We start from the raw sequence: 13525 nt of genomic DNA, 5'->3' as shown, positions 1-13525 counted from the left end.
GATAAACACTAGGTGCTCAGTAAAATATCTGTGAAATCAAATCAGATCAGTAAAATGACCGAAACAAGAACATACCATCCTCTGGTCTGGTCAATGCCTTCAGCAATGAAGTCTGCAGGAAATGCATCATCAAACTCCCTCTTGTTTTCAAACGGATAATGAACTTGAGCATAGGGCATGCTGCCGCTCTCGAACCAACAGTCAAACACTTCAGAGATGCGACGCAACACTCCCTTCCCACAGCGGGAAGGGATGGTCAGATGGTCAATGCTAAGAAACAAGCCAAGCCACGTCTATTAATTTCAACCATGAAAGGACTTGCAGTTTAATTGCCAAAAGGAAACACAACACCCTGATGAGATTTCGTACTCATTTGCAAGCAGAAATAAGGGCTGTTATCACAGGCCTTTAGAGGCACCGGCGGGGGGGCTCAATACAGGGCTTTATACTGAAGTCGCCCACATCCAAATCAAAGATAGAAGCCACCCTTCCTCAACATGACATGAGTCATCAATAACGTAATTCAGTAAACCAGTATTTGAGTTCTACGCGCAGCTCCGCAATCTGCTTCAGAGGCCATGTCGATGCTCTCTGAATGACACAATGAAGCCCAATCAACATTCAGAAACTACCTTTCTCTGTGAAGATCAGAGATCTTTGCCCCGGACAGCTCTTCAAGTTCTGCCATCGATCCAATGCATACTACCTGTCAAAGCAAAGTTAAAAAGCAAGAGAACCTCAGAGCAAAAATCACACGGCTTTAATTTATGCAGCATTCACACCTAGTTTTAGAAACCTCTGTTCTTCAGGACAGTTGTCACTAACGTGGCTTACACTCACGAAAGGCTGCAGGTCACTGAAGAGATGAGTGGGCTCCATTACTTGCCACCTACCACTGTCTCAGGAGTCCCTACGTGGAGAGGACCTAACAGCATCATCTCAACATGCCCCTGCTGAGGGCTTACTAGGTCCAGATCTCTGCCCAGTATAATCAGGGTAAGTGAAATGCCTATACTGTGACTCTGAGGCATCTCAGTTTCTTCCTGACATTTGAATTTGACTCCTTGATCAGGAATCTTTCTAAGTTGAAGTTAGAACTAAATTACTGTGCGTGGACCAGATCAAACCAACGAGATCACAAGACGTCATGCAGGGTTACGTCCAGGCAAGGAGGCTGCCCTCAGCTCAGCTGAGGCCCTGACAGGGTCCCACACAGTGGGGTGGCCCCAGCAGGAGCTGCTGTGGGTTCTTGCCCAGGGTGTCTGCTACCTAGGGAACACCACATTCTCAGCCCTTCTAGTTCAGTCCTGGGAGGCCTGCTGAATTGTCTTTCTTCTGTTGCTCACCCCTTTTCTCTCCCTGTGAGTAACTGATGATCAGGTCTGAGAGTCCAGACCTACACCAAGTCATGGCATGTGAAATTCCCCCTCATGGCGGTTAAAAGGAAAGGCTTAAAAAACATTACCAAAGCGTTGCCAACCTTGAATTTATAAAACCAGGTGATTGTGTGTGTAAATACGTATATGGGTCTATGGATGTACCCCCGTGGTGGCTTCTGTCGAGCACGTGGGGGTACATCCATAGACTTATATACGTATTTACACACACATGTGGATTCCCTAAGAAAAATACAAATTGCCTTCTTTACTTTTACACAGAGGGAGATTTAAAAAATTGTATTTAGGGGCGCCTGGGTGGCTCAGTGGGTTAAAGCCTCTGCCTTCGGCTCAGGTCATGATTCTAGGGTCCTGAGATCGAGCCCCGCATCAGGCTCTCTGCTCAGCAGGAAGCCTGCTTCCTCCTCTCTCTCTGCCTGCCTCTCTGCCTATGCTCTCCCTGTCAAATAAATTAAAAAAAAAATTGTACTTAATAAAAGTAAAGTAAAAATAAATTTTAAAGAACCTCCCAAATTCTTATTTATATTATTCTAGGAAGTAATAAAGAAAAACAGATGAAATAAGAGAGGGGCAAAGAAAAAAAGAACTACTTCCAGATGTACAAATGAAGTGCTTCAGCAAAAATCAATGTGAGAACACAAGGCACCGTCTCACCTCCTCAAAGTCATCGCTGACCCACAGGGGGATAGGGGTACCCCAGTATCTGTTTCTGGAAATCGCCCAGTCACGTGCATCTTTTAGCCAATTTCCAAATCGCTTTTCTCGCACAAACTCTGGGACCCTGCAATAAACAGGTCAGATAGTCAACACCTGAGAACATCAGTAATCAGTAAGCAAATCTGTAAATCAGATCTGCATAAATCTTTGCACATGATCTGTGGACCTGCTGCCCTAGAGATGCTGCGCTCACTCCTAGGAGGACGTCCTCTGTGTGGACAGCACAGGACACTCACGGTGCTGCACCTATCGTGAATTCACCCCGGAGATGCCCTGTAACAGGAACCCCACAGTGCACGTGCTTCCCTGCACTGCTCCCAGCTAGGGGAGGGCAGCAGCCCTCGACCAGTCACCGTGATGCCAACCACCCTGGCCTCACTCCGACCTAGTCTTCAGGGTGTCCACACAATACTGCTGTTACCGACACTCATTAGCATGGGCTCCCAGCACCCACACAACAGGCCGGGCTATGGATGGCTGACCCGGAGCTGCCTCCTGAGGCTCATGGGGGCGTCTCCTGCCATTGCACTCTAAGCTCCGGCAATGAAGTAATTCCTTAGAATACAGCTTCTCACCTAACCACCTCAGCCCGCGCCATCCCTCCACCATGATAACCTTCACCCTGCAGCCTCCCCTCCTCTCCTCTCCCCACCAAGCTTAGTCAATCCCATGGCTCCTTATACCCTGAAGTCCAGCTCGGCAGGAAAATCTTCCTAAGCAGTGGGCTGGTTAGGGCACTCCGGGTCCCACACATCCTGTTCTCAAGCACCCCAGTTGTGCCCAGTATTACAAAGGTTGGTTTATAGGACTGCACCCTCATGAGGCCACAGCCCAACAGCCCATACCCAGCACTTCACACAGCAGGGCAACTGAAGAGCTTCCTAGGAATAAAAATGAAAAACTGCTTTTTTTGGGAGAAATCAGGGTCAATTTGCTAGAAAGTACAAAAAGCTTGTTCATGGGGCACCTGTGTGGCTCAGCTAGTTGAGTGTCAGCTCAAGTCATGATCTCAGGTTGTGACATTAAGCCATGCTCAATGTGGAGTCTCCTTAAAATTCTTTCTCTCCTCCCTTTGTTCCTCCCCACCCCTGCTCGTGTGTCCACATGCGCGCGCGTGCTCTCTCTCTCTCTCAAAGCTATAGTTCACAGTAGCTCATAATCCTTTCCTCTTACTGCCCTGAGATTCTCCCCATTCTTCCAAAATGAAATGCAGTTTTTAAGTCAGGTTGGGTTCTTGTGGAAGTAAGCAATAGTGATCGCCCTTAGAACTCTCGGTGAAAAACAGTGTTCCGTAATACGCAGATTCAGCCCGACTTTATTCAGCCTTACAGGCTGCAGTAACACCTCCTTGCAGGTCACATCCTAGCTGAGAGCAAGGCTTCTCTGTCCCACCAGTGCTCATCGGCACGGTTTATGAACTCAGCATGCATCAAAAGCAGGAAGCACATATAGCTTCTGTAGGTAGATTCAAAAATAAACATTTATCCTGAAAATGACTATTATTGAAGGCTAACAGAAAGGCAAAATGCTCCCTCCGTTTGCCTTATCTTAGGAAGGATGCTACGTCTTTTAATATTATTTAAATTAATCTGTGGTCCTGAAAACACAGACTAAAAGAGAGCTATCAGAATTATTATAATCTGGGAGAAGTGTGAGCACATGACACAGGACCCTGGGAGGACACTCGGCCCCCTGCTCACCAGTAACACAGGTCGTTGTTCCGCAGGAGCTGGTCCACCATGTGCTCCACCCGCACGAACCAGCTGGGCACGGCTTTGTAAATCAGGGGAGTGTCTGACCTGGGAAGCAAAAATGCAGTACGTGGCTGGTCAGACCAAGGTATCCAGGCACCCACAGTGAGAGCAACTTTTAGTCTCTTACTGACATCACCCCCATCTACTTGGCCTTCTGCTAAAACTCCTTTTCTTTTTCTTTTTTTTTTTTTTTTTACAAACATTAATGCCTATGTCCTTGGTCCTGGTCCTCTCCCTCCACAACACCAAGAAGGTAAAAGCTTTAAGGAACAAGAAAAAAAATATGGTTCTGCTGGTGTGTGACAGCTGTCTAAGAAATGACAGCAGCTTCAGCAAAGAGGCAATGTGGGAACAGACTTGATGGCACTGAACATTCCAATTCCATGCACATCTTCACAGCACAATCTTGTATTCTAACTTGTGTCATCTTCTATCTCTCCCCAAGTTCCACTGGGAAATTTTAGAGTTATGTCTCATTTTAAAGAAATGTGGCCCTGACACAAAACATCTGTACATGTCGATATTTCCCAGACAAGTGTGGAGGAAAAGAGGAACTATACAAGAGGAATGGAATTCAAGAGGGCAGTTTCCCCACACTAACCGTAAAGCTTACAAGTGAGAGGGGGACCGCATACTGTGGAATGGGCACACACGCTACATGGCCCTCAGAGGCTAGAAGCTCGAGCTGGAAGTCTTCACTTTTTCTCACCTCCAGCAGAAGGGGTAACTGTGAGTGAAGGTGCTGGAGACAAGAAGTCGGCCTTTCTCCTTCAGAGTCCTGATGATGTTTTTGTCAGCATCCTGTTTAAAAAATAAAAATCTAGCCACTAAAATATCCTGCAATACTTGGTAACACCCAAGAATTACGTATATCACTGCAATCTGGTATTTTAATATCTAACAGGCAAAAATAACACATGTAAGGATGCCTGGGTGGCTTAGTCATTAAGCGGCCGCCTTCAGCTTGGGTCATGATCCCAGGGTCCTGATATCAAGCCCCGCATCAGGCTCCCTGTTTGGCGGGAAGCCTGCTTCTCCCTCTGCCCACTCCCCCTGCTTGTATTCCCTCTCTCACTGTCTCTCTCTCTGTCAAATAAAATAAAAAAAACCAACCACATGTATTGTAAAATATACTCTGTCCACAACTGAGGCCCAGTCTACCTTTAGGTATCTTACTGAGCACTTCCAGACCATGTGAGGTAGTGAAGTCTTCACTAGCAACGACGGCCCTGAAGCGTCAGCACTGCTTCAGGAGTTACCAGGCAGTGCCCAGTTCCAAGGACTCCTGCCTGGGAAACCAGCACGCTTCCTCTGAAGATACTAGACCCTTAGAATGTGGCTGCTAATATCTATCTTTTTCTGGTTTTATGTGCTGAAACCAAACCAAATCAACTTCCTGGAAAAAAAATCCAGATATGGAAGCTATTTAATAAAAAGCTGCTTGAAGAAAGAAGTGTGATGAACCCCACACCTTTCTCTGTCACAGAGACACAGACCTTCACATACTGTCCCGTGAAATCTGTCACTTCTGCCGTGAAACAGCCTGAAGCATCCACAGGGCAAACGGGAGGAGAGTCTTTCTGAATGATGTTGAAGTCCATACAGACCCGATAGTCGTCCTGGGGACAAGGGCAACGAAACAGGTTGAGTGTGTACCAGACAGGAGTGTGGGAGGTGACAGATTTACAAGAGAAAGCTTCAGTATTCTGACACCTAAGTGCAATGGACTTTAATTATCTTCTCAGCTGAAGTTAATTCAGGACCATTTAGAGAATCCCAGAGCCTTGTAGCTGGACAGGGATTACATCATCTTCCCAGTCGTTACTGCACAAACTCCTGTATACAGCACGGTATCCACTAAAGAAGGAGGAAGATGACACACATGTATCCCTCGTGAACACAGACACAAAAATACCCAACAAACTCCACTCGACACTACAGTAAAAGAAATCATTCACTACGATATCAAGTAGGATTCACTCTGGGGATGCAAGGATGGTTCAGTATCCAAAATCAATCAACATGCTACAGCACATTAACAAAATGAAGGGTAAAAATTCTATGATCCTCTCAATAGATGCAGAAAAAGCACTGGACAAAATTCAACACCCACTTGTGAAAAAAACTCAACAAAGTGGGTTCAGAGGGAACATACCTCAACATAATAGAAGCCATATATGAAAAACCCAAAGCCAACACCACACTAAATGGTGAAAAAAACTGACAGCTTTTCCTCCATAGTCAGGAATAAGACAAGGATGTCCATTCTCACCACTTTTAGTGAACAAACATAGTACCAGAAGTTCTAGCCAGAGTAGTCAGACAACAAAAACAAATGAGACAATCCATACTGGTAAGGAAGAAGCTGGGCTGCCACTCGGCCGATGACATGATGACTATATATAGAAAACTCTAAACACTCCACCAAAAAACTATTAGAACAAATAAAATCAGCAAAATCAGATTTTACAGGATGTAAAATCAACATACAGAAATCTGATGTGTTTCTATACATTAATAATGGAGTAGCAGAAAGAGAAATTAAGGAAACAATCCCATTTACAATTGCACCAAAAGTAACAAAATACCTAAGAATAAACTTAACCAAGGAGGTAAAGACCTGTACTCCGAAAACCGTAAAATATTGATAAAAGAAATTGAAGATGACAAGAAATGGAAAGACATTCCATGCTCATGGACTGAAAGAACGAAATTCTTAAAACGTCCATACTCTCCAAAACAATGGACAGAGTTCATGCAATCCCTATCAAAAAGCCAACAGCACTTTTCATAGAACTAGAACAAATAATACTAAAATTTGCTTGAACCACAAAAGATTCCGAATGCCCAAAGCAATCTTAAGAACAAAGCTGGAGGTATCACAATCCTAGATTTCAAGGTATCCTACAAAGTTATAGCAGTCAAGACAGCATGGTACTACTGCAAAAAGACACAGCCCAATGGAACAGAATAGAGGGCCCAGAAATAAACTCATGCTTTTCTGATCAGTTAATCTACTACAAAGCGGGAAAGAATATACAATGGGGAAAAGACAGTCTCTTTAATAAACAACGTTGGAAAAACTGGACAGCTACATGCAAAAGAATGAAACTGGACCTCTATCTTACACCACACACAAAAATAAAGTCAGAATGGATGAAAGACCTAAATGGGAGACCTGAAGCCATAAAACTCCTAAAAGAAAACAGAGAGAGTAATCTCTTGAACAGTGGCCACAGCAACATATGTATGGCTATGTCTCCCCAGAGAGGGGATTCAAAATTAAAGATAAACTACAGGGACTACACCACAATAAAAAGCCTCTGCACAGTGAAGGAAACCATCAACAAAGTAGAAGGCAACCTACTGGATGGAGGGAGATATCTGCAAATGACCTATCTGATAAAGGGTAAATATCCAAAATACATAAAGAACTTACACAACTCAACACCAAAAAGCAAACAGTCCTATTAAAAAATGGGCAGAGGACCCGAAGAGACATTTTTCCAAAGAAGACAGCGATGCTGAGATGTGAAAATATACCCAACATCACTCATCAGGGAAACGCAAATCTAAATCACAATGAGGTATCACCTCACACCTGTCAAGTAGGCTAGAATCAAAAATACAAGAAATAAAAAGAGCTGGTGAAGATGTGGAGAAAAAGGGACCACTGTGCACTGTCAGTGGGAATGTAAATTGGTGCAATCTCTTTAGAAAACAGTATGGAGATTCCTCAAAAATTAAAAATAGAAGCATCATATGGTCCAGCAAATCCAGGCCTGGCTAGTCACCTGAAGAAAATGAAAACACTAATTCAAAAATATATATGTATCCCTGTGTTTACTGCAACATTATTTACAAGAGCCATGATATGGAAGCCACTCATGTGTCCAGGAGATGAGAGGACAGAGAAGATGTGATGCCTACCATGGAGTATCACTCAGCCATTAAAGAATGAGATTTTACCATTCCTGACAACACAGATGGAACCAGAGGGTATTATGCTAAGTGAAATAAATCAGACAAAGACAAATAACATATGATTTCATTCTTATGTGGCACCTAAAAAAAACAAACAAAAACCCAAACATACCTAGTTTATAACAAATACATTTAAATGGGAAAACCCAAACCACAATTAAAAACCAAGAAGTTTTCTTTTTATTATTTATTATCAGTGTAGGAATCACACCAGTTGACCCTAAAATTATTATGAATAACTAAAACTGGACTAGTTCTTGAAACCCAGTAAACAGTACTAGGAAGACTGCTTCCATCATACTGAGTACTGACCAGGTATTAGGTGACACTAAGGAAGCATTAACTTTATTGGGTACAACAGTGGGATGGTGGCAATATTAAAAATAAAGGGCCATATCAGTCACAGTTGTGTAGGGAAATATCTGCAGATGAAGAAAAGGATGTTGAGGATTTGTTTCAAAATCCTCAAGCCAAAGCGGAGAAGGTGTGGGGGAAGAGGACAAGGTAGAAGATGGAAGAAACAGACGTCGCAAATGTAGATAATTAATGCAGCTGGATGTCGTAAACATCAGGATTTATTTTAATACCTCTTTACATCTGTGTATATTTGAAGAGTCCTATAATAAAAATCTCTGCAGAGGTTAAGCGCGAAAGCAAAATGAATGGAGACAGACTAACTTCACTCCCACTGACAGAACGATCAAGCCTCTGTCCCCAGTGGGCGTTTTGTCCATACACAAATGACATCAACAGCATTTTTAGAAAATTTTTAGAAATGTTTGCATTTTTAGAAAAATTACTCTGGGAAAAATTTAATATTAGCCACGCCATACAGCTTTGAGGAGGTCAAGTTCTGCTCTCACCACGGCACTTGCTCAAGAGCGCCCTGGAGGTGTGGCACCTCTCCGCACTCTGATGATCAGAGGCCTACGTGAGTCGATGCCCTTTTCAGAACTCACAGAACTGCACACCGAAAAGAGCAGAGTGCACGGAGAGTAAATTATGAATGAACGGAAACAAAATGCCCAGCAACACCCAGGATTCAGCTCGCCATTTTCAGAGATCAGCTCAGGATGAAAGGAAATTGCAGATTTAAGCTTGATAAACCATCTTTGGGGGCAGTGAGCCTGAAGAGTAGGGCCAGCGTGCCCAAGAATGAGGTGCATCTCACACACACACACACACACACACACACACACGACTCAGTGGCCACGACACTCCCTTCCCATAGACACGATTGCAAGGCTTCTAGTACTCACAGCACCGAAGTAAGGAGCCTGGTGCACCACTCCTGTGCCCTCCTCCTCCCGCACGTAGCTGTCAGCAAGCACTGTGAAAGCACCATTCTCCTTGCACTGGAACAGAAAGGTCAGCAGGCACAGTGAAACACTGCCACGTCGTTCATCAATTTTGTAACAGCGTATGATAAGAACCCCAAAAAACCTTTTTTTAAAAAAATAAAGCTAGTCTCGGGGCGCCTGGGTGGCTCAGTGGGTTAAAGCCTCTGCCTTCAGCTCAGGTCATGATCTTGGGGTCCTGGGATCAAGCCCCGCATCGGGTTCTCTGCTCAGTGGGGAGCCTGCTTTCCTCTCTCTCTGCCTACTTGTGATCTCTGTCTGTCAAATAAATAAATAAAATCTTTAAAAAAAAAAAAAAGCTAGTCTCCTTAAAAAAAAAATTTTTTTTTAAAAAAGTAATCTCTGTACCTAATGTGGGGCTCGAATTCCAGACCCCAAGAGTCACACACTCTAACCACTGAGCCAGTCAAACACCCCTGAAAAAACTTTTCACATGCACAATTCTTTTCAGAAGAGGACAGAATAATTCAGATTGGGAAGAAATATGCTCTTTTCTACGAATAATCTCTCTCTTAGAAATGAAATAATTATCTGAAGACCTGAAAATGTTCTAACTTCCTTAGTCACAAAACTGAGCTTTATTAGTTCTTCCAACCTCCCAGCCCTGCCCTTACTCCCCGCGTGCAGCTTCTCATGCAGCCTCAGAATATGTCCCCGCACCCACCACACCTCCGGAGTGCTGCTCCTAGTCACCTTTCTGTCAGCCCCGCTACAAAGGCAAACCACAAAAAACCTGGAATGGGCGCCCAGAGTGACAAGTTCTAGTTAAAGGCGCTCCACACACTGTAGAGAAACATTGTTGAAAAGTCAGGTTACTACATAAAATGCTGCGGACCTACTTCTACCTTCATCTCTATCTCTTTGCACACACCGGTTCAGCTAAACTGACCCTTTGCTTTCTTGTCTTTCTGCTTCTGTAAAATGTACTTTCAGAAATGATTTTTTTTTCCAGAAATGATTTTCATACGTAATCACATTTAATCCAATGATCTTATGAAAAAGGCACATAGTATTCCTATGTTTCTTTTATTCCCCAAAGATTTTATTTATTTGAAAGAAAGGGAGAGAGAGAGGGAAAGAGAAAGAACGGAGCAGGGGATTGGTGCAGGAGTAGACGGAGAGGGAGAAGCAGGCTCCCCGCTGAACAGGGAGTCCGACAGGAGCTCAATCCCAGGACCTTGGGATCACGACCTGAGCCGAAGGCAGATGCTTTAACCAACTGAGCCACCCAGGTGCCCCTAGTGAGAGTTTGAAGACAAAACAAATTCTAAGTAAAATATGTTAAGATATACAAGAGAAGAATGGAGCAATGACATTTTTCAGGAGAAACCAGAGGCATTTCAAAAAAATGTTTTTTTTCAGATGGTATCTGAATTCTGCTTTGAAGAGTGGGTTGTACTTTAGCACATCTGACTTTAAAGAAAGACGAGGGATTTTTTTAAAACAGGAGGAAAACATAGTGAAAACAAAGGCAGGGAAGGAGGAAAAGCAGTAAAGGAGATGTTTAAAGCAACGTTAGAGGATGTGGTTAGGAAGCAGTCAGGCCAAGCGGAGTAAACTCGAGAGGAGTATGGGGGCAAGCCGATGCAGGCGCACAGGGAGGAGGAAGGTCTTTACAGCTAACCCTTGAACAACACAGATTGAGGGTCTACTTAAACATTTTTCTCCCTAAGAGTGGACAGCAAAAGCCACAAGGTGTTTATTTTCAACTGCCCACCCCAGTCTCCAGGGGACTGAATTAAAGGGGACTGGTGCAGAGATGACACCTGCTTCCCTGAGTACCCAGGGAGCCTGCCAAGGCTGTTGTCAGTCCCCCGGGGCCCTGGGGCCAGGCAGTGCTGCAGGTCCTGTGGTGACAGGGTGGTGGGGTCCAGCACCCAGGGATGGCAGACAGCAGGCTGGGCCACAGAATGGGCCCAGAGAGCAGGGACAGTGCCCTCTGGGAACCGGGCTCTGGGACTGCATCAGGACAGCTATGGCCTGAAGCCTGCTCTGGTTGGGCGCAGACTCCTCCCTTAAAGGCACCCCAGCCCACGTGCGGCCACAGCTGCTGATGGCCATGGGGCAGCTGTCCTATGTCTCCACGCCTGCTGGGGAGCCACTAGAGCTGCTGACCCAAAGCCACCAAGATGCAAGACATCGCCTCTTGGTGGGCATCCACTCCTGCCTGGCCCACCAATATGTGGATTTTTTTTTTCTTTTTTAGTGAAGAAGTTTTCTTTATTCCTTGTTTTCTAAGAGACTTAAATACAGGGAAGCTGAGTTTTATTAAAGGCTTTTCAGTATTTGCTGAGGTGCTGTTTTTCTCCTTTAGCCTATTAAAATGTAGTTCATACTACCTAAGAGATCACTGAGTATGATTCTGTAAAAATTCCTACTTCTCTATATCATGCTGCAGTTTTTGTATATGCCACATTCAACCTGGCAATTGTTCTTGGAAGTGCTACATCTATACTCAGACTATAAGTTAATTGGTATTTATGCACACATGTTAACTTTTCCAAGTTTATGTATCATGGTTCTGCTAATCTCATACTATGGAAAGTTGACTTTTTCTATTCCAGGACAGTATAAGATGTGCTAGGACTTTGTACTTTGTGTCTTTTTGCAGAGAAAAACTTTTTATATATACTTAATGGTTGGGAAAACAAAGTGTTCGGAATTGTTTAAAACACCAAGAAGCTTTTTTCAATAAATGTATGTATACTACTAAAAATACTATTACATATTTTCTCTTCCTTACGATCTTCTTAATAATTTTTTCCCCTCTATCTTAATTTAAGAATACAGTATATAACAGGGGTGCCTGGGTGGCTCAGTGGGTTAAAGTCTCTGCCTCATGATCCCGGGGTCCTGGGATCGAGCCCCGCATCGGGCTCTCTGCTCGGCGGGGAGCTTGCTTCCCCCTCTCTCTCTGCCTGCCTCTCTGCCTACTTGTGATCTCTCTCTCTGTCAAATAAATAAATAAAATCTTAAAAAAAAAAAGAATTAGTATGTAACACACATAAAATACAAACTATGTTTAGCCGACTGTGTTATTGGTAAGGCTTCTGGGCAACAGTAGGCTATAGCAGCTATGTGTGGGGGAGTCAAGAGTCACTGTGCCAGGTGTTGCCACAGTACTTAGACGATGAGAAACATGGGAAAACACTCAAGGAGCACAAAAATGAAGAGACAGATGTGAGCAATATTGTGGACAGAGCCCAAATGGGAGAGGTCACCTGCACTAACCAAACTCTATCCCTGAAGAGACGGGGATCAATGGGAAATTCCTGCAGACTCTATTCTTTTGGTGACGGTGGTGGGCTTGCAACTATGGAATCTCTGTTGCCAGAAAATGAAAACTGCACAAAACAGCTCTGTGACTCTTAAGAAAACTAAGTTACCACATGTATGAACTTTGCCTTGGTGGCCAGGTTTTAGAACACCCGCCTCATCAGTTTCCTTGAAATGAACTCTGTTTATTGTTACACACAGGTTTTATTCTGAGCACTATCTTAAATTTGTTAAAAAACAAAACAAAACAAAAAAAAAACAGAACAAAACAAAACTAACAAAGAAACAAAAAAACCCAATAAATTTCCTGGATGATACGTAGACTATGAACAACAAAAATATACAAACTTATGTATTTCCTTTTCTAACTTGAGAAAAGTATTAAAAACATTCCCATAGGGGCACCTGGGTGGCTCAGTGGGTTAAAGCCTCTGCCTTTGGCTCAGGTCATGATCCCAGGGTCCTGGGATCAAGCCCCGCATCCGGATCTCTGCTCAGCAGGGAGCCTGCTTCCTTCTCTCTCTGCCTGCCTCTCTGTCTACTTGTGATCTCTGTCTGTCAAATAAATAAATAAAATCTTTAAAAAAAAAAAATTCCCATAGATTTTAATTATTAAACGAAGAAAGCAATACAAACACAATTTAACTTTGTTACTACTAAGACAGACTTTGGATCAGGACATCCACACAAGCCACAGGAAACCCACACAAGACACAGACACCCGTATAAGCCAGGCACACCATACATGCCATGGGACAGCAGTACAGCGACTCCCACTATAGGCATCATCACAGCACTCTGGTGACCCAGTACTTAGGTACGGGGTACCCGTGTGGTAAAGGTCCCTAAGCTCACCTGCACAAAATAGTCAAACAGGGGCCTGTACTTCTTGCCTTTGAGACAGGTACCAGGAAATCTAGAAAAAGGAGAAAGGCAAATTCATAATTAGACTAAAATCCTCAAAGAAATGAAACTGCAGACAATTAAGTCACAACTCCCTCCTGGTTTACTACTTGTTTCTTAGTCGTTAATGCTGGAA

General features: G+C 43.8%; 1 protein-coding gene across 3 annotated transcripts in view; it reads right to left on the bottom strand.

The window, feature by feature from the left end:
- IARS1 (isoleucyl-tRNA synthetase 1) overlaps positions 1–13525 on the bottom strand; it is a 71829-nt gene that overhangs the window by 33110 nt on the left and 25194 nt on the right. For all 3 annotated transcript variants that reach the window (XM_080820696.1, XM_080820697.1, XM_080820698.1), the window contains exons 9-16: positions 13342–13402; positions 9112–9207; positions 5365–5487; positions 4578–4669; positions 3815–3913; positions 2052–2178; positions 633–706; positions 76–270 (exon numbers count right to left, since the gene is read on the bottom strand). In XM_080820696.1, coding sequence (XP_080676822.1) covers positions 76–270; positions 633–706; positions 2052–2178; positions 3815–3913; positions 4578–4669; positions 5365–5487; positions 9112–9207; positions 13342–13402 — 867 coding nt within the window. The remainder of the gene's footprint in view (positions 1–75; positions 271–632; positions 707–2051; positions 2179–3814; positions 3914–4577; positions 4670–5364; positions 5488–9111; positions 9208–13341; positions 13403–13525) is intronic.

Source organism: Martes martes (assembly GCF_963455335.1).
Source record: "Martes martes genome assembly, chromosome: 12".
In the NCBI taxonomy this organism is placed as follows: domain Eukaryota; kingdom Metazoa; phylum Chordata; class Mammalia; order Carnivora; family Mustelidae; genus Martes; species Martes martes.
The sequence above is the reverse complement of the archived record's forward strand: the minus strand, read 5'-3'. Positions and strand labels throughout refer to the sequence as shown.